Consider the following 20721-nt stretch of genomic DNA (forward strand, 5'->3'; position numbering starts at 1 on the left):
TGAACTCATTGTATCTGAGGCAGTGTTGCATCACTTCAGTGCTGTGTGGACGCCTTTACAATATTTCACACCTGTAATGAACGGTTCAGTGAAGGATCATGAATGTCATCAATAACACATAAAACACAAATCTAAACAATTATAATTGGTCCTCAGAGTTGTTACATCATTGATGTTTTCACTGATCAGTAAGAGTAAACAAAGACAGACCAACCCATGTGACTGCCAGGAGAGAGGCCTACTGTACCAACACTGCCATTTTACAAGCTCACAGTACAACATTACAACCGTTGATATATATATTTTTTATGCAAGAGTAATACTTAAAATAAAATAAATGACCAGGGTAATGTATTTTTGACAGAAAACCCCTCCATGATCAAGAGTGACGGCAAATTCAAACCACTTACTAATTCAGAAAAATCCTGTATTTGGATCTGAAAATCTTCCCTAGGTTTTTACAAGAAATACAAGACATAACTTGGCTTGATGAATGTTTGTTGTTAAGGGAATATTTCATCTATAAATCATATTTGTCCTTATATTAATTTGCTTCCAACACCATAGAACACACAAAGAAATCCTAAAGACTTTTCTTCATGCAGAGACTCACAATGTGAAGCAGCACAACAATATACATGAGCAGTTATAACCCGAAAGAGATCAAGTGTCTGAAGCCCAAGAATTTGTTTTGACATTTAACTATTCTAGAATCACTATAAACATTGAGTAACATTTTTTTTTTTCCTTTGGTGTGACACCCCTATTAATTAAAAATGTCCCACAAGAAAAATAACAATCAGGAGCTCTCTCTTGTAGGGGTGTGCTTATGATGTAGCGCCTGTTGTTGGTGTCCCAGGGGAAAACCCTCCTGCACACACCTGACAACAGTTGATCAAACTGGGCTCAGCACAGTGGGAAGCACTGATGAAAACCTCCATCATCCAGGTTAAGTTTCTGGAGGGGTTGATGAGCTCACAGAGCTGGCACACTTCTGAAAGAATCTAGTGGACTCAGACACGGCTCCAAACATATCGAAGCTGTTTTTCAGCCTTCATTAAGCACATAAACACATTAATTCCCTCAATATAATCCATGTTAGCCATTTAGCAACGAAGCTACAGTCACCAGGCAGACAGAAGCCCCACCTATTACGCAATTCCTTGTTTAGTGAAGCGGATTTGATGCGCAAATGAAGCAAGTCAACTCCGAATGTTCAAGCGTCTATTTACGCACAAATAGCACAATTTTTCCTTAAGTACCTCGTCTGGTGTGAACAGCATAAGATAGTCAATAAATAAGCTTTTTGATTTAGGTTTCCATTTACATTTTCCTTGTTGATTATATTTTACTATCACATTTTATGTCTCAATTACTTAATTAAAAACTGCAAACTATCTTCAGTAAACTTTCTTCTACTGAATCTCTGACTTCAGCTCTTCTTCATCTGACAGACTGCTCATTTTTGGGTTCAAACTCTACATTTCCCCTCACAGTGTTTTACTGTCAACTCCCCATGAACAAAATCACACATGACAAAAGATTTTTCACATAATCATTTTACTTGTATATAACAACTTTACAATTTTATTTATTTACAGAGTGCAATGAATGCTTAACATCCTAGCAGATAAATATCATCAAAGATCATGATTAAAGTGCTTTTCGTTGTATAGTAATGGGATGCATTAGACAAGTACAAATATCACACGTTTTAAATGCAGTCACAGTCTGAGTGCACTGTTCAATTAAAACTAACACTTCATACATCATGCAGCATAACATAATACAGTGCAGTAAGATTAACAAGATTACACGTTATTGTTTCTTATAAGTTATTCAATAACAGCTTAATACTACAGGAATCATTTCCTTAAAGAGATAATTCACCCAAAATTGAAAGCTCACATCATTTACCGACCCTCAAGGTATTCCAAATCTTTAAGAGTTTTAAATAATGTTAGAAACTGGTAACCATTGACTTATTGACTTACAAAGGAAAAAAACAGACACTATAAAAGTCAATGGTTACACGTTTACACCATTTTCTAAAATAACTTTTGTTTTCAACAGATTAAAAAAAAAAGCTCAAACAGGTTTTTGACAAACCAGGGGTAAAAAAATGTGACATTTTACAATTTTGTGTGAACTATCCCTTTAATACAAAAAAAAATCTGAACAATTAATTTTACTGTGAGATCTTAACATTTATAAAAGTGATTTACTGTGCGATCTTAACATTTAAGGAGCTACAGATAGATCTGTTGGAACATCAACTGTTAGATCATCTTAAAAAACACTCAACTTTCTCGCTGCTGAATTAATTGTATACATTGCAAAACATCATATAAATGAGTAATGAGTAATATGAAGACTGCCACTAAAAGATAAACACCAGGGCCTCATTTAGAAAGTGTGCACTTACTTATGGCGTACTCACACTAGTATGTACAGTTGCCTTGAACCGGGCCAAAGCATGATTGTCCCCCCTCTAGTCTCCCCCTCATATTACATTCGAGCCTGGGCACGCTTACGTCATCGACGATGCGCTGGTTTGAAGCGCTCACGCTCAGCACAAAAGAGATTTCTTTAGTTATGTCGTTTGACATGCACTGACAGGCAGTTAAATATTTCGCCGAACAGATCAGCGGCTTTTGACGCTCATAAACAATCAAAGTCCTCGTGCTGCAGGAATTAGGAGGTTTGCTGAAGGTGCAGCTGTTGTGCAGTGAGGGATTTGTGTCTTTAATAAACTACAGCAGTTTGCGTTCACTGAACAGTAAGAATGATTAATCAATCCATATGAAACGGCCAAAAAGTCATGCCTCGCTTTCAGTTTTGGGCTTGGGCATGTTTTGCACTCACACACAAGTGTACCGCGCTAAAGCCCTAGTGAACCGCACTCAGGCATACCTCTTCCAACCGGGCCAGGGCCAGCCAAATAAACCATACCTGAGCCCGATTCAGCACACTCGCACTTCTCAAACGATCCGGGAAACAAGCCTGGACACGGTTCGGATAGCACAGTGCGAGTACGCCTTTAGACGTGACCTTAGAGTGCGCGTAAGATTAAATTCACAGCAATCTTTACCATGTAAAAATACTAACAAGGTTTGAGCAGGCGTACACATTTTAACTGCTGGCAAAATCATAGAACTGCAGCTATTTGAATATATCTCATCAAAGTGCCTTATGTGCATCAGATTCATCATAAACAACAAAGATGCATTGTGAGACTGCATGTAGTCAGATGTTTTAAACAGGACTTTTTGCAAGATTTAACTGACCTTTTAATAGTCTAATGTTGAGAATGCTACACAGTTTACGTCATGTTTTTTATTATAATTTTACTTGAGAATTTGCAATGTCTTGATTTCCTAATGTATAAAATCAACAATAAATAAGAGCTAAAAATAAATTCAAAAAATGAGTAATCATCTGCTGCTTCTGTGAAACCATGCAATCGACCTTAAATGTTGCTTTTGTCATTTAAATCAGATATATTTGAACAAAATATTATTTATTGCATCCGTATAATAATGGCCCATGTGAGCTGCATTAGTAAACTGTAAATATAAAGAGGGTCCAAATTGAATGCAGGTTTTGTTTTTAGACCAGTGACCATAATTATACGGCAAATCCAATTTTTCCAAGGCAGCACTGGTTGGCTAGCACTGTTGCCCCACAGCTAGTAGGTCACTGGTTGGAGTCCCGGCTAAAGTTTGCATGCTCTCACAGTGTTGGTGTGGGTTTGAATGAAACCCAATGTATGATTGAAACATCCAAATTTTCTTTCTATAATACTCCATATGGAGCATTTCCTCTGCGGGCAGGACCTCAATTTCAGATTTTTTTTTTTTTTTTTTTTTTTGTGCTCATCATTCTCAAGCATAGAAAAGCAGATATGTATTAATCAGATAATTAAGGGACGTTTACAAAGTGGAGATCTGATAGCATTCATCTGTGCACAATTTCAAGATCATTTGATATTTAGGCCCTGTCTACACGAACACGGGTGTTGTTTATTTTTTACACTGGTTTGCCGTTTGTCCACATGAAAACCTAGTATTTACATACAAAAAAAGTGTCTGCATTGCCTTTGTATGTTACTTACGCAAATACTTAATACTGCTTTTGATAATCACCGATTGTTGGCTCAACATGCCCTTGAACTGGCATTTTTGACGTGCATTTTTTTTTTAATGAAGATGGTAAAATGTCCTCAAACAAGAGGCATATGAATGAGGATTTAGGAATGTCCAGATTTGATCGGAATCAGATGTTACCACCCGATCAGGACTCGAAAATACATGAATACATTATATATTCTCATTATTTTTTAACACATCTGTAGTTATGCGGTGGCACAGAGTTAGAGCTCTTTCTTGCCATCACACAGAAACAGTAACACGTGTGGCATGACATCAATTTGTTGCAGAGATGCTATTGGTTAAATGCTGGCAAAGTAAAACACGAAATCAGCTTGAAGCGAAAAGCGCAAGTATGTCTGTGGTCTGGAGCAATTATAAAGTTGCATTGCATTGCGTTGCAGTTTGCATTGCCATAGCAAACTGTGAGATATGCATTTTTCTATGTTTACTGTTGTGCTAAAGTCCGAAAGTGAAGAATTGATGTTATTTATTACTCGATTGTTCAAGCTACCTCACGGACGTGCTCCGTTTGTTAACAGAGTTGTTGAATGTTAAAATAAGTTGAATTAAATTAAAAAAATAAGGATTACCCTTGATCTGTTACTTCGCTCTTTTTTTTTTTTTTTTTTTACAATTTTTTTATTCATTTTATGCATTATAGAAGTATCGGACCGGGTTTTGGTTGATACTCAAAATCAAATGACTCCGACTTGGACTTGAGGGCAAATAAACTCTGATTGGGACATGCCTAGTTTTCTTTGAATTACGCTTTAGCTAAATGATCTTTCAAAATAAACATTTTATAAATGAGGCCGCAGGTGTGTTTGCTACGCGTCTTTAGTTCATTTGTAAATTCCACTCTCAATAGCAAACTGTTCACGATAGCCTTCCAATAAAATCCTTTGGAACAAAGTGACTCTGTGTTCAAGATTCCCGAGAAAGCTAAACGGATATTCCTGAAGCTCTGCATCCTCTCTCTTCGCTTTCTGTTGCCTAATCTTTTCTTCTGCTTCTCGAAACATCTCTTGAGTGTAGCATTCTCCTCCATTTACTGCCACCATTTGATCAATCTTATCAATTAATGTCTTGACTTGAGTGCGATCCTTTATATTGTTATTGAACACCGCATATCGACCACCACAACTCTGGATGACTCTGCGGAGCTCGATGTGGCCTTCCCTCACATACTCATCTATAGTTTGACCTTCGAGTAAATCTCCATGAGTGAAGAGCACGATCATGTAGTTTGAAGCATCTTCCCCGAACAGCTCTTGCAGGGCTTGGACAGCTCTTTGCTCTTCAGGGGTGAAACGGCCGATCTGTATCACCAGCAGGAAGGCATGAGGACCTGGTGCTGAAACCTTAATACATTTCACAATTTCTCTTTTGATGATGTCTTTCTCTCTGCTGGTATCCAGGATTCCAGGAGTGTCGATCACGTAAATTTCTCTTGTATCATAAACTGATGCTTTATGGCATGATTCAGTGACTGAGTTTGCAGAAGGCTTTGATTCAAAAACCTTTCTGTTTAGGATGGTGTTTCCCACAGCGCTTTTTCCCACTCCTGTTTTCCCAATCATCACGATGCGAAGTGTCTGACCAGGTAAGACTAAAAAATAAAGGGCAAATGATTCAGCTATTACAGATGAATCCATCTTAGATGCAGAAACAGAAGAAGCAGAATGTGCAAAATCCAAAACTTTTTTTAAAAACCATATTAATCATTAAATAAACACTTTTCAGTGGTCCACACTCATTTCACTTGTCCAGAGCAAATATTTAATCCATCTTTCTGAGATTAAAAAGGGTGTCTGAAATATTAAAATATTTAATCAGTGAGTACGTTTACATGGAAACCAATAATCTGATTTTAATTCGATTAAGACAATACTCTGATTAAGAGTCGACCATGTAAACATCAGTTTTTTATTAATTTAATCGTGCCAATTTAAGTCGCATTATTAAAGTGCAGAATATACATGTAAACACCTTAAACTATTACCGTTGTGTAAGACTTAGCCACGTTTTGCAACAGGATAGTCTATACACACACAGCTGTTTGACACTCTTCTCTGCATACAAAGTCAGAAGGACCACAGACACCTGCATCGCGTAATGCTGAGGTTTTTTTTTTCTCCCATTTGGCATGCGGTATCAAATTCCATTAAAACAACACTCTTCCCCCAGTCCTTATACATCGTAGTCAATGTTGTAGTCATGGCATGATTAAAATGTACCCGAATGAAAGTGAAAGTGTCAAACTGGAGCTAAAGTTCACAAATTAAAAAATAAATCACGCAAAATTACATGAAACCCCGGAGGAAATGTGAACAGCGCGGTGTCGCAATGACGTTAATCGAATAGGGTATATGCCGAGCTAGTGCTGTTCCCATACTGATAAACTTCCGGTGACCTGTTATTGTTATTTTTTTCCATTTTATACGATTCCTTTCACAACATCGATGTTGTAATGTAGTTAAAATAGATTCAGTTAAACAGACTGTGGCATTCATTTAGTTGCTCAACTGTAAAACGAGACAAAAAGCCGTTTACTTGCATGCGCCTGTAAGAATCGGCAGGCTAGCGCAGAAGCTCCATTGAATATACTGGGGTAAAACAAATGCTCATATTTTAAAGACATGACGGGGGAAAATGTAATGTAATGCAGTGCTTCTTGTACAAATCAGAGACCCACTTTATATCGGATATCACTCAGCCAGTGGAAATCGATGATTTATAAAGAAAACAGACCTTTCCTCCTCAGAAATGTTAACCCAGGTTACTGGCAAATTAAAAGTCCTATTAGCATGCTTCGGCTTGTTCCCTATTATGCACTATAACATGTAAGGAACATTTAAAAATCAACTCATATAAACACCTTAAACATATTATGATTTTAATCAGAATAACGCAAATAACTCAATTACTGATGTCCATGTAAACGTAGTCAATAAGACCAGAGTAATGGTTATTAGCTCACCACATCAGTTGCGCAAGGCAGAGCAGACTTCCCCAAGTATGGATGGTTCTACTTTAGAGTTTCAAACTAAACTAAAAACTCTGGGTGCGGTATTTGATGCCAACCTTATTTCTGAACAGCATGTGCGCAACACAGTCAAGATATGTTTTTTTCTTCTGTGAAACATTGCCAAACTTCGTCCCAGGCTGCCCTTTTCTATTGCTGAAAAATTCATTAACACCTTTGTATTTTCTCGTATTGACTATTGTATTGCTTTGGTGGCTGGAGTTGCAAAAGCCACCCTAAACAAGTTACAATTAGCACAAAATTCACCAGCTAGAATTCTGACCTTTATTTTTTAAAATCTGCTCTGGTTTCCTGTCAGCTTTTAAATTGGTTTTAAAATCCCCATGCTTGCGTACAAGGCCTTGAATGGTCTAGCACCACAATATTTATCTGAGCTTATTTATCCTAGATGTGCTTTACACTCGACTGATGCGGGTCTTTTAACTGCTCAGCCAACGTTGCCAAAATCTACAGGAGACCGGGAACTCTCTTCATTAGAAACTCTTTACTTTATCCTCTGATATTCACAATGCAGAATCCCTATGTATTTTTAAAATCCTTACCTAAAACTTACTCTTTTTATGGTAGCTTTTATTTAACGTTATTTCACTTTTTTTACTTTTTTCTTTTTGCATTCATCCTTGTCTTTTTCTGCTGCACATTATATGTCTGTAAAGTGCCTTGAGATGCTACTTTTAAAGGTGCAATAATAAAGTTTATTTTTATTATAATTATTATTACTAAATATTTCTTAAAACAAGATATTTTTATTTTTGAAGCAAAATATCACAAGATAAATAATACTGAACAAAAGATTTAAAGTCATTTTATGCTTTATACAAGACAAAATTGGCAGGCAATGAGGTGAGAAACTCACTCACTTTTTTTTTTCATTTTTCTAAAACATACCAGAGTAATAGGGAGTTCATTCTGCTGTGGCGAGACCCTGATAAAGCATGTACTACTCTTTATCCTGGTTTCGCTACAGTGGAATGAACCCCCTATTAATCTGGTATATATTTTAGAAAAATACACTGTTAATAGCGCATTTTGCAGAAAAGTCGCTGAATTTTATGTCTTAAACAGCAGATAAAATATATATAAAAAGTGTCAAAGCACCATATGTTTGTTTTTGATAATTTTTTGTTTAAGTTTACTAAATTAGATTACTAAAGTCTCACAAGAAAATTCCATATTGGTTTTTACACTTCAAAAATCATTACTTGTTATTTCTTTATTGTTATTTGTAAATCTGACTAGCAATTTCTGAATGAAAATTGTTTATATGCCAGTTTTTAGAAGTGTGTTAAATTTACTTATTTGTATTCATCAATTATTCAACAAAAAGGTTATTTATTTATTTACTGATTTACTTATTTATTCATTTTACTAGAAGCTCTACATGGAGCCTAAAAGGTAAAACAATGAGGTAGAAATAAAAAAAGCAAATACATTAACTGAAAAATTAATAACAACAACAACAACAACAATAATAAAAACAACAAAAAATAATTTAAAAAATAATAATAAATCAATTATAAAAAAATTATAAAATTGTTAATTGAAAATTTAAGTTGCAATTATTTAAGAATTTTAAAAACAAATAACTAATACAGAAGAAATGATGTAAGATAACTAAATTTGTTTTTTGAAAGATTTTATTCTATGTAATGTAATTGTATGCTTAAATCAATACAGAAATATCTGCCAATGGAGTAAGAAAAAAAAAACACCCAAGTTAATTTTTTGTACTTCATAAATTGTTTTCTCCAGTCACATTTGAACCATAAATTTGCTGAATTGAGGAGTTCTTGTGAAAGTCATAATGTCGCCACTGGCTTGCTTGGTTTGGGACTTGTAGAGCTGCGCATTGATGGATTTGCTCTTCAGTGTTTTGACTTTTAGCAGTGAAAATTAAACCACACTGAACTGAAGTAAACTGAACTGAACTTCAACTCGGAAATCTGGAATGACACCGTTTCAATTTACTAGAACTTCAATGTGAAGCTGCTTTGACACAATCTATATTGTAAAAGCACTGTAGAAATAAAGATTAATTTAATTGATGTTGTTATATACATTTTAATATGTTTTGCTTTAGGTAATCTTATTTTGGTTAAATGGTTCAATATTTGTATTAGAATCCTTCCAGTCTACAGGTGGAAGGTATCGGTCTTCATGGAATGAATCTATACAATGCATGAGCTTCCCTTTTTAAACTGAATTACTAAAATCAACTTTTCATGACATTCGAATTTGAGATGCACTTGCATGCTTTACATTCACATTTTTACAGTCATATTTTTGCACATTAAATAAATACACTTGTGCACATAATGAATTTAAAATTGAAAAAATTTTAAAAAGTTTTAACCCAAAACTTACTTCTCTGAGATGGAGATGAAGATCTCTGTCGCCGACAACACGGACACCTGGAGGCCATTTCCAACAGTTTCTCTCAGCGATGACTGAAACTATTTCTTTGAGTGTCTCTTATTAGTACTTAAGACTGTGACGCCACTCCCTTGGTTTTTTTTTAGCAATGCATGAAGCTGCTTTTTCTTTCATTTGCTCACTCGCTTCCTGCTTCTCCACATTTACAGACCTAACCAAACGATGTTTTCTGCAGCCTGCTGAACAGACTTGAAATTCAACATGCCAAAAGGTAAAGCGTAATTGTAGATTTCTTTTGCCAATTTTTGAGCGTTACACCCGTTGTTACGTTATTATATTGTTATAAGTAAACTATTTTAACCCTTTACAGGAGAACATAAATCTGCAGGTGACGTTTCAGCAGACGACAGTGTTGTCACTGTTGTGCTTCTGGGACAAAACAGCACTGATAAATGCCTTGTAGGAAACACAATGCTTGCATTTAAATGCTTCCAGCCAGGACAACGCATGTATCAAAAAGCTCTGGGAAGAGTCGGGAACGAGCTGCTCTACATCATAAACACCCCCGAATTTTTCTGGAGCCCAAACCAAGACCCAGAAACCAATGCTATAGAGGCAATGAAGCCATCGTACCCCGGTTCACGCATGTTCCTGCTGGTACTTCAAAATAAACAACTCTCCAATGAAGAAATGGAGATGTTCACCAAACTGAAGGAGAGATTTGGAGAGAAGATAGTGGAAAACATCACTGTGGTGCTGATCGATAGCAAAGAGTCATCAGAAGTGTCTCGCGACACAGCAAATGCCAGTCTCAAACAGATTTTGCACGAATGTAATGAAAGAATGTGTGTTTTCAGCAAAGATATGAGAGGAGTCGATCTGGTCGGACAACTTCTGCCAGAGAAACCAGATGAGGATCTTGACAGGTAGACTGATATGTTACAAGTTGAACATTTAAAGTTTAACATATAAATAAATGAAAATGTGTCATTGTTCTTTTCATTAATGTGTATCATCTTTTAGGTCAAATGTTGACAACAATAAGCAAATTAATCCAGAGGAAAAAGACAAGTCAGAGCAGCCAAAGCCTATGCAAGGTAATGTTTTGCTATTATTTGAAAAATAATTTTCTAGGCCAAATCTAGATGCTTTAAAGATACTTTAGGAAATTACATTAGAAGAGTCAAAAACGTACACACAGAACTTTTTATAAAGCGTGAAAATATCATAATTTGTTTGCATATATTTAGGAAACATGCTCAGTAAACATTCTTGTTTATCTGAAAAAACAATGCTGGTCAGATATTCTGCTTTGAAAATGTGTTTTCTGTGCCAGAACGCTGTCGTTGTTTTGGTTATTTTCACCTGCCCAATGCCAGTTTAGTCAATTATATTTCAGCAGCCCTGGTTGCCTTGTTGGAAAATTGAGTATTTAATTAATTTATTCAGAAGGGCTTTGAAAGCATGGGTTCATGACAGAAATGCGACCTCCGGCGGACAGCAGCAGCCTCCGAAATGAGACAGATTCAGTTCCACATGAGGTTATTAATTAGCAAATGATATAATTATTATGAACGTAAACATGAGCAGCTTACATTGTAACCATGTCGTAACAAGCTTTGTGACAAGATATGCAGTAATAAGCAATCTAGCTGTTTGCACCAGACGAAACACAACAAATGTACAGCCATTCAGAAGCACAGAATATGGACTCACTCACAAAATGGTTTATAACCTATTTATGACATATTAACTCTCTTTAACGTTATTAAATGTACAGTAGATGCTGAGTCACTCATGTGTTTACTTCTAAAGTTCAGTTTCAAACGGTTTATTTCCAAATTTGAGGTGAATCATCTGCTGCTGCTTTCAGCATATGACAATAAATGTCATGAAAAATGGCATTCAAACTCACATTATGAGCATTTAACACTGACAATGATCACACCAGGTAAACCTCATGTGCTTTATTCAGTTTACTGGTGTTCTCCTGTGAGAAATAGAAGCAGTTTCAAATATCAATTTGAGGTGTTGGTTAGAACAAAAACCCCTTTAAATATGGTAAATATTCCTTCTATCGGGTGTCATTGCTTTTATTTAGAACACGGTTTAAATCACTCACTCATGTCCTCAATCTGGCAACCAAGAGATTAGGGGTTCCTGTGTCCATAGTGCAAGTCTTCTGTGTGAGAATAAACATTTACTGATTGAGCGCCAGTATATATCTGCCCTAAATGTTGAATATGCAAGAGAGAATCTGATAATGACAAATTTTTTAAATAGTCTATTTATATGTAGTCAATGACAGAGTGCAAGAGTATGAGTATAGCATAATTAACCCTCTCAAAATTTCATTTAGAATTATGCATAGTTGTATTCTGATGTCGTGTCACGGTCGGTGAGGGGAAAAAAAAAAAAGAGCGAAGACCCAATTGCAGAAAAATGTAGGATTATTTATTATAAAATACAAATAAAAATAAAAGGCAAAACAAAAAGTACCCCTAGGGGGAAAACTCTAATAAAACAAATTAACGAACAAACAAACTTGACTGGCAGGACAAGACAGGGCTGGACACAACTATCGACGACAAACTGGCAAAGGACTGAAAACATAAGGGGGATTATAAAGCAAAAAGTAAATTGACACACAGGTGAACATGACAAATTAATAATGAGTTCACAAGGAGGGTGGGACTAGACAATAGACGGGAGAGCGCATGACACAGAGAGACAACACAAGCCATGCGCTCACATAAAACAGGACAAGAACATGCAGCCAATGAGAGAACTCATTAACCGCATGTTCATGACAAGACAAGCACAACACTGAAGCACACGACAAAAGCATGTGACCACGATGCAGTGGTGGTAAGAGTACAAAAAAAATGTACTCAATTACAAGTACTGTTACATTGCTGAAATTGTACTCAATTACAAGTAAAAGTACTGGTGTTAAAAAGTACTCAAGTAAAAGTACAAATTACTCTTCGTAAAAACTACTCAAATTACAAAATTACAAATTACTTTTTTAGCTTGGCGGTATTGGTGGAAATATCCATAAATGCGGAGTCAGACAAGATCCAGGCAGTAAAACACATTTTACATAACACATTTAAAGATACTATAAACACTTTTAAAACTGTTTAAACAGCATTAATTATAGATAATAATTATAGAGCACCTATAGAGGAAACCCACGCCAACATGGGGAAAACATGCAAACTCCACACAGAAACACCAACTGACTCAGCCAGGGCTTGAACCAACAAACTTTTTACTTTGAGGCGATAACAATACCCACTGCGCACCATGATTATTTTACAAAAACAATGTTTTGTTATTTTGAGTTTAAAGATAACAGAAATATGCACAAATGCACGACTTTTTATAATTTCAACTGATGCCTCTTTTATCTGTACGATCAATAGATGATGTAATAAATAAAAAAAAAAACACTTGCAAATTATGGAGAAACTTTGTTAATTACCTAATTCGCGAACTGAACCGTCAGAAACCACAGAACAACACTGCCTAGTGCCTAAACATATTATTAATAAATATAATATCACAGAAATTAAGTTATGTCTTCTTACCATAATGTTTTTTTTTTAGATTATAGATTGAAGTCTTAAAAAAAGGGTTTCTGCAGATATCATAATGTCAAATTTAAGACTTTTTAAGACCATAAAGTATTAAATTTAAGACCTATATCACAATATCAAAAGCATGCAAGAGAAAATGCAAAAACACAAAATTTGTGGTAAAATAAAATTATTTAAATAGAACAGTACTGAAGACAGGTTAGATGCACCATTGAAGTGCAGGAACAAAAAAACAAAGAAACAAACATTTTGAGGCTGATTTATACTTTCGCCTGGCTCCGCATTGCACACCTCCGCTGACTGTGCGCGCACCTCAAGAAATGGATGAGGCTTTAATACTAGACGTGTTCGTCATTGTGATATTCTTTAAAACATCAGGGGCCAGTCAAAAGAAACCTCACTGTAAAGTCAGACGGATAAACAGAGAAGTAAAACGTTTTCAGAACTACGTCATATCTTTAATATTGTTCAAGATTTTAAAAATAATTATTTTTCATTATTTTTATAATTTATTATGATTACAAAGTTGGGTGACGGGGTGGGGCAGTGGGTAGCACTCTCGACTCAAGGCAAAAAGGTCGCTGGTTCAAGCCTTGGCTGGGTCAGTTGGCATTTCTGTGTGAAGTTTGCATGTTCTCCCCGTGTTTGCGTGGGTTTGCTCAAGATGCTCCGGTTTTCCCCACAGTCCAAAGACATGCATTTTAGGTGAATTAGGTAAGCTAAATTGTCTGTTGTTGTAAATGAGAATGGGTTGCAGCTGGAAGGGCATCCGCTGTGTAAAACATATGCTGATAAATCATTCGGTTCATTCCGCTGTGGCGACCCCAGATTAATAAAGGAACTAAGCCAAAAAGAAAATTAATGAATGATTATAAAGTTTTATAACTATTCAAGATTTTTTTAATTAGAGTTTGATGCATCACTCACTTGTGTTTATATCTCAGACAGTTCTACCTATTAAAGTTAAATGTCAATGACAACAGAACATGGGTTACTCTACAATTATTTTTTTTATTCTGGCAAGAATAATAGCAAAAAAATATATATATTATTTTTTGCCCACTCAACAATTGACACATTATTGTCTGGCTAGTTTCTGTCCTCTACTAATGAGCTGAAAAGGCAATAATGGTCCAACAATCCTGTCTATTATCACCAATAAAGCCTATAAATTAAGCTTGAGTACACTGTAAGCCAATGGGCTCATATATTCTTTTCCAGTTATCAAATACTTAATTTGTTACTTATTTTTTTTTACATTGCTTTAACTTCAAAATGATACATCAGTTTAAAACCAATAAATGGTGAAAAAACATATTCTGTAATCTTAAAACCACCTGGGTCTCCACTTTTGCCATGGCCTCTTTTTTGTTGTAACAAACTTATCCCCTAGGTTTTTCCAAACTTTAACAAAACACTTCCTTTCCATGGCTGTTGCAATTTCTAGCCAAGAATTATTGGTCATCTGGTCATCTCTATGCTGATCACGCATGGTCGGATAGTTAAGATGTCTGTACAGTCGTACTGTTACAGACAAAATCTCTTCAAAGTGATTCAAATTCAACTCAAATCAAGCGCGGCGCCGCGCGAACTGTTCACCCGAAATCATGTCGCGCGCGTCCAAAGTGAACCTCCGCAAACACGGCGATGACGTCACATTCGCCGAGCGCACTGAGCTATTGCATGCTGGTCTTTTCTTATTTGTAGTTTTAATACTGCAAATTACAATAGGAATAGTGAAATAAAGAACTACACCACCACGAAACCAAGCAACAACAAAAAAAATTAAATGAGCATTAGGAGTAGCGTTACATGTACATCGGAAAAATAAGACCTGTGCAAACATATTTCAGACCTAGAACAGCGAATTTGAGACTTTTTAAGGCCTAAAATTTAGATGTTTATATTTTAGACATTTTAAGACCCCACGGAAACCCTGTGTAAGCCGGATGGTACAGCAGAGGGCAGGTTTCATCCACCTTTTTTTGCGCTTTTTGGATATGCACATAAAAACGGTTGATGGAAACGCTATAATGCGCATATATTTTGAAAATGTGTGTGAATGGACAAACCAGCAGGCTAAGCACATTGTAAAACATCTAAAGTGTTGTTTTGGTCATTTTAAACCGCCTCAACCATTTCAGTATTATATTATATTAATAATGACCTCCAGAATTGTCAAGAGTGCCTGCACTCCGTGTCTCGCGCCTTCCAGCGCGCGTTCACTGCGTGCAGGATTGCCTTCTGATGCGCAAGTCACTTATTAAATGAAGATAATTTATTCATGCAGCTGCTCCTACTGATGCTAATTCTGTTTTTACTTTTGATATTTGTCGCCAGTTAATCAGGTGGCAATTTTGTTCTCTTTGACTTGTTGGACAGAAACGCTGCTTTATTTCCAGTCTTTTATGCGATATTCCAGTTTTGGGCATACATTTAATTAGCATTTTAGATGATACCATAGCTAATCACATCAGCACAGCTGTCCCCTTTTTTCCCTATGTACCTGTAGGTGAACAGCTCCTCCAGGTGTGGCAGCATTCATCCTCTGCTATTTCTTCCTCATTCTGTCTTAAATCTCCATATGTAATTGATAACTTTGTGACTGTATGATGACGGTCACGTAAATCTGCAGTAGCCTGAACTTGTTTTTCAGTTCAAATAATGTACCAGGCTTTTCATTGGTCCGTTAAGATCAGCTTTTTTTATTGGCTACCGAAATGCTGGTCAGTGCGTGGCTGAAATATTAATTTATTTACAGTACTCTGTAACGAATTGTGATTTTAAAAGTAACGAAGTAGATTACTCAGCTTAATTTTTACTCAAGTACAAGTAAAATTACAGGCTTAAAATTCTACTCATGAAAGTACAATTACCCCAAAAATGTACTTAATTACAGTAACGTGAGTAGTTGTAATTCGTTACTCCCACCACTGCCACGATGTAAACACCAAGCCACGTGCTTTGACAAGAGACGCAAGAGACGAGCACACGATAGATAAAACACCTTACCGTGCGCTCACACATAAGCAACGCGCATGCTTCATCTCAGCGCCAACCAAAACTGAAACCAATCTAGACGGAGGCACCGAGAATAAAGCAGCGCGATGCTGACAGAACAAAACACACAAGAGCACGCGCGTCTGAGGGACGCAGAGCGCGCGCGCGGCCACATCAAGCGGCAGCGCGCACATTTCCCGTACACCCACGACGCCCGCGCGCACACAGAGACAGAAACAGGACCAGACATGGGTAGTGTCGGAGCTCTGAAACCAAAACAAGAATTTACAAGACCAGAGTGGCAGAACCCTGACATGTCGTCACTGTCTTTTGCATTGGACCAGGACCATGGCCTCTTCTCAAAAGCCCCCCATCCCCCATGTATTTATAATATTTGTTATAAATAAATATAAAAATATTTTATTTATTTTAAATAAAAAACGTATTATAATTGTTGACAGAGCGCCACATGAAATCTTGCCTAGGATGCCAAATTGGTTAGGGTCGGCCCTGTGAACTAGATCCCAAGAATCCTGCAAGTGCAACAAGAACAACTGCGAGTACAATACTGTAAAAAAGGGTGAGCTACCAAGCAAACTAACCATGCTTGAAAAGTTGTCCATATGAAGATAGATAGGTGACACAAATGTATTCAGTTACAAATCATACACACTTCTAAGCAGTTTTGTGGTGTTTCTTCAGTGTTGTGCAAAGAACTGAACTTAAATAATCCTTTATTCGTCAATAATGTCCTCATAAATATCATTAGTGTGAAAAGGAGCAAACGTTATTGACATCATACTACTGTTAATTTCACCAAGAAACTGCACTCAAATGTATGTTAAAATACGTTTTTGCAGTTTCATAAAAATGTAGGCTAACGCATGCATTTTCAAAAGACCCTAAAGTCTGTTTATATATATATATATATATATATATATATATATATATATATATATATATATATATATATATATATATATATATATATATATATATAACATTTTCTATACATGTATTTTATTTTCTCATAGAGGAGAGCATGACCATTCAGCCATCTGGGGGTGAAGGCATGACCACTATGGTGCTGCTGGGATTAAACAGCGATGATAAGTGTCTGATAGGCAACAGTATCCTCCAGCATGACTGTTTTACACCTGGAAGAACCATCTGTGATCGGGTTGTGGCTCGAGTAGGCGATCAGATGGTCTGTATTGTCAACACCCCAGACCTTTTTGTCTTCAAACCAAGACCTGACCTGATAGCAGACAGTATGGAAGAGATGCAGCCAACATACACAGGTCCACGCGTGTTCCTCATGGTACTGCAGGACAAAACACTCACGCATGAAGAGATGGAGATGATCGCAGATTTAATAGAGAAATTTGGAGAGAAACTGCTTAAGAATATGCTAGCGGTGCTCATTGGCAGCAAAGATGATAAATCTGAAAAGTGTGAAATTGAGGAGAACCTCAAAATGTTTTTAGACGAGTGTAAGGAGAATATATATGTGTATAGGAGCGATGTGAAAAGCACTGATTTGGTCGAACAGCTTATGGGAAAAGGAAAAACACAGGAATCGGAGAAGAACTAAACATCCGGAAAAGATATCTGATCAAGGTTATATGTTACAGGTTTATACACAGTTGAAGTCAAAATTATTCACCCTTCTAATTTTCTTCTGTGATAAATATTTCTCAACGGAAAATTTTTCACAGTATTTCCTATAATGTTTTTTCTACTGGAGAAAGTCTTATTTGTTTTATTCTTGTAAACCCTTTAAATGTCACTTTAAGCTGAATCAGGGTTTCTGCAGATATCAATATCAAATTGAAGACTAATAATTGTTAAATTTAAGACCTATATTACGATAAATCAAAAACACGCATACACAAAAAATGCACAACAAAAAAATGCCAAAAAAAATAAATAAAGTAATAATAAAAAATAAAAATATATTTAAAAAAAATGTGGCAAAACACATTTATTCGAACTAAACTGTACTGAAGACTGGTTAGATGCATCACTGAACTTGAAAACTTGGGGAAAAAAAAAAAAAAACATCTTAAGGCTGATTTACACTTTCGCCTAGGGGCGCATCATGCACCTCCGCTGACTGCGACCGCACCTCAAACCGACAAGGCTCTTTAAAATGTCAGGGGGCAATCAAAAGAAACCCACTGTAAAGTTAGACGGATAAACAGAGAAGAAAAGAAAAAAATCAGAAACTACGTCATATCATTAATATCGTGCAAGATTTTTAAACAAATAATTTTTTATTAATTTTTATAATGGTTATAAAGTTTTATAACCATTCCAATTTTAATCAAACTTTGATGCATCACTTACATTTGTTCATATCTCAGACAGTTCTATACCTTATAAAGTTTATTAAAATATTAATGACCAAAAAAACATGGGTTGCTCTACAAATATATATATATATATATATATATATGTATATATATGTATATATATGTATATATATATATATATGTATATATATATATGTATATATATATACATATACATATGTATATATGTATATGTATATATATATATATATATATATATATATATATATATATATATATATATATGTATATGTATATGTATATATATATATATATATATATATATATATATATATATATATATATATATATATATATATATATATATTTATTTTTATTTATTTTTTTTTTGTGGTAAACACTGCTTAATCTGAAAGCAGCTGCTAGAGATCTACAGCTGATTACGGAGCCGGTTTTACTGCTAAAATGTTCATAAAGTTTACCTTTGGATTAATCATGCTGCCCTTCCCTTAAACAATGGTTTGAGTATTTAGAGAATGCATAAAGGAAAAACTAAAACATACCCTGTGTTTAAAGGTATTTTTTGTAAGGGTTTACAGTAACAGACTATGAGGAAGTAACTGTGAGAGTTCCAGTACTTTATCAAAGATGGTATTTAGATGAACATGCCAAAGGCTATCATCACTTACACCTCCAGACAGTTTCAGATATTTTACATTTGCACAAACAGCATTAATGACTCAGTGTTTTTTTTTTGGCAACACAGAAAGATAAGCAAAAGAGAAACAAGACCCAGTTACATACGTATCAAAATGGGCCACTGCACCAAAGTAAGTTTAAAATAAATGTAAATAATTTTACACACACACACACACACACAAACACAAAGCATATTAAATTTTCCACATAACACTAGTGAAAATAAATGTTCCATCATTATTCAATGAAACTTGTTTTGTTTTTTTGTAAAAATGAACATACTTATTCTCGCTTGTACTAATTCATTCATTCTCCTTCAGCTTAGTCTCTATTTCAGAGGTCGCCACAGCGGAATGAACCGCCAACTATTCCAGCATATGTTTTATGCAGCGGATGCCTTTCTAGCCACAACCCAGTACTGAGAAACACCCATACATTCACATTCACACACAAACACGCGCACACACAACGGGCAATTTAGTTAATCCAGTTCACCTATGGGTTTCCTATAGCTGCTGTTTCCCTCATAGTCCAAACACACATCAACACGGGGAGAACATGTAAACTCGAAACAGAAATGCCAACTAACCCAGCCGGGACTTGAACCAGCGAATTTCTTGCTGTGAAGCGACAATGCCAAGCACTCAGTCACCGTGCCACCCGCACTTGTACTAAATAAAAACATAAAACAATAAGTTATCATACTACATTTATTACATTTGAAATGATCAAAAGCATCTTGCAGACAAATGATTCTGAATAAAATAATCTGTGTCTGTTTATAAAGTGACTTAACTGATTTTAAAACTGTTGTACTGGCTTGTGACCAACTAGTAAGACAATAGACCCTATTCCCATTTCTGGATTTTTAGTAGCGGAAGATGTCGAAGTTGGGAAAACTTGAATGGGAGAGAACAACAAATAATTTTTTTTTTACAATCTTATCTGCTCGAATAACAAAAGAAAAACTCCACAATTATGTTATAACAAATTTTAAGAAAAGGAAAAAGTTGGGGAGAGAATAAGGTCAAATTTAAGGTCCTGTCCCATAGACGGTGCATTAGAAACACCTCGCACAAGCAGTAATTCATTTTTTTGTAATTTGAAGCAAAGATGATGCACTACATACATAAATGATTATAAATGTCCATACTGTACGTTTAAAAAAAACAAAGAAAATCAGAATATTAAAGCCTTTCAAGGACTAAAGATGCTGATGACCACTAAACACGTCATAACAGGCTTGTGAAAAGGGTCTATGTAATATGGGGGGGGGGGTTACGATTTTAAACATAAAATGTTTCGCTGCTTCTTTGGTTAAACTTCTTTGGTGAACTTTGACAAGCTTTTGGAATGTCAACTGAGAATTTAAATTAGTCTTAAATATTTAAAATCAATGGAAACTTTGAGCTTTTCTCCTTTAAAGAATACATCAGAATGATTGGTCACTTTTTGGTGTGTGTGGGTGGGTGGGTGGGGGGGGGGCCTGGTTGTGTGACCTTAAGACACAAGTCACACAACCAATAAGAAACATG

At 35.7% G+C, this 20721-nt stretch overlaps 2 protein-coding genes across 6 annotated transcripts in view; one reads left to right on the forward strand and one right to left on the reverse strand.

Moving 5' to 3' along the window:
* Positions 1-4659: 4659 nt before the first annotated feature.
* zgc:113625 overlaps positions 4660-20721 on the reverse strand; it is a 32293-nt gene continuing 16231 nt past the window's right edge. The window contains exons 1-2 of one of the 2 annotated variants that reach the window (NM_001361220.1): positions 9562-9646; positions 4660-5760 (exon numbers count right to left, since the gene is read on the reverse strand). In NM_001361220.1, the coding sequence (NP_001348149.1) occupies positions 4994-5760; positions 9562-9619 (825 nt within the window). In that variant the 5' untranslated portion in view covers positions 9620-9646 and the 3' untranslated portion in view covers positions 4660-4993. Of the gene's footprint in view, positions 5761-9561; positions 9647-20721 lie in introns of those variants that run through there. The other variant, NM_001013481.2, reaches the window with a different exon arrangement.
* Positions 9751-19967, forward strand: si:ch211-139n6.3. Of its 4 annotated transcripts, XM_021479460.3 has the most exons (6): positions 9751-9841; positions 9941-10496; positions 10594-10667; positions 17207-17493; positions 19254-19317; positions 19507-19967. In XM_021479460.3, the coding sequence occupies exons 1-6, from the start codon at positions 9832-9834 to the stop codon at positions 19509-19511; spliced, it is 996 nt and encodes a 331-aa protein (XP_021335135.1). In that variant the 5' UTR covers positions 9751-9831; the 3' UTR covers positions 19512-19967. The 4 variants fall into 4 exon arrangements, 3 of the variants coding, with proteins under 3 accessions (XP_021335135.1, XP_017213599.1, XP_698622.1); XR_012386549.1 differs by lacking the exon at positions 17207-17493 and having other exon boundaries at positions 19507-19859; XM_017358110.3 differs by lacking the exon at positions 19507-19967 and having other exon boundaries at positions 19254-19431.

The sequence above is a fragment of the Danio rerio genome, chromosome 10, assembly GCF_049306965.1.
Source record: "Danio rerio strain Tuebingen ecotype United States chromosome 10, GRCz12tu, whole genome shotgun sequence".
Lineage (NCBI taxonomy): Eukaryota > Metazoa > Chordata > Actinopteri > Cypriniformes > Danionidae > Danio > Danio rerio.

What these genes read in the sequence shown, in the direction of transcription:
- si:ch211-139n6.3 (XM_693530.9), top strand. An exon ending in CCAGATGAGGATCTTGACAG is followed by an intron (nt 10,497 to 10,593) that starts GTAGACTGATAT and finishes ATCATCTTTTAG; the next exon opens with GTCAAATGTTGACAACAATA. An exon ending in GCAGCCAAAGCCTATGCAAG is followed by an intron (nt 10,668 to 17,206) that starts GTAATGTTTTGC and finishes ATTTTCTCATAG; the next exon opens with AGGAGAGCATGACCATTCAG.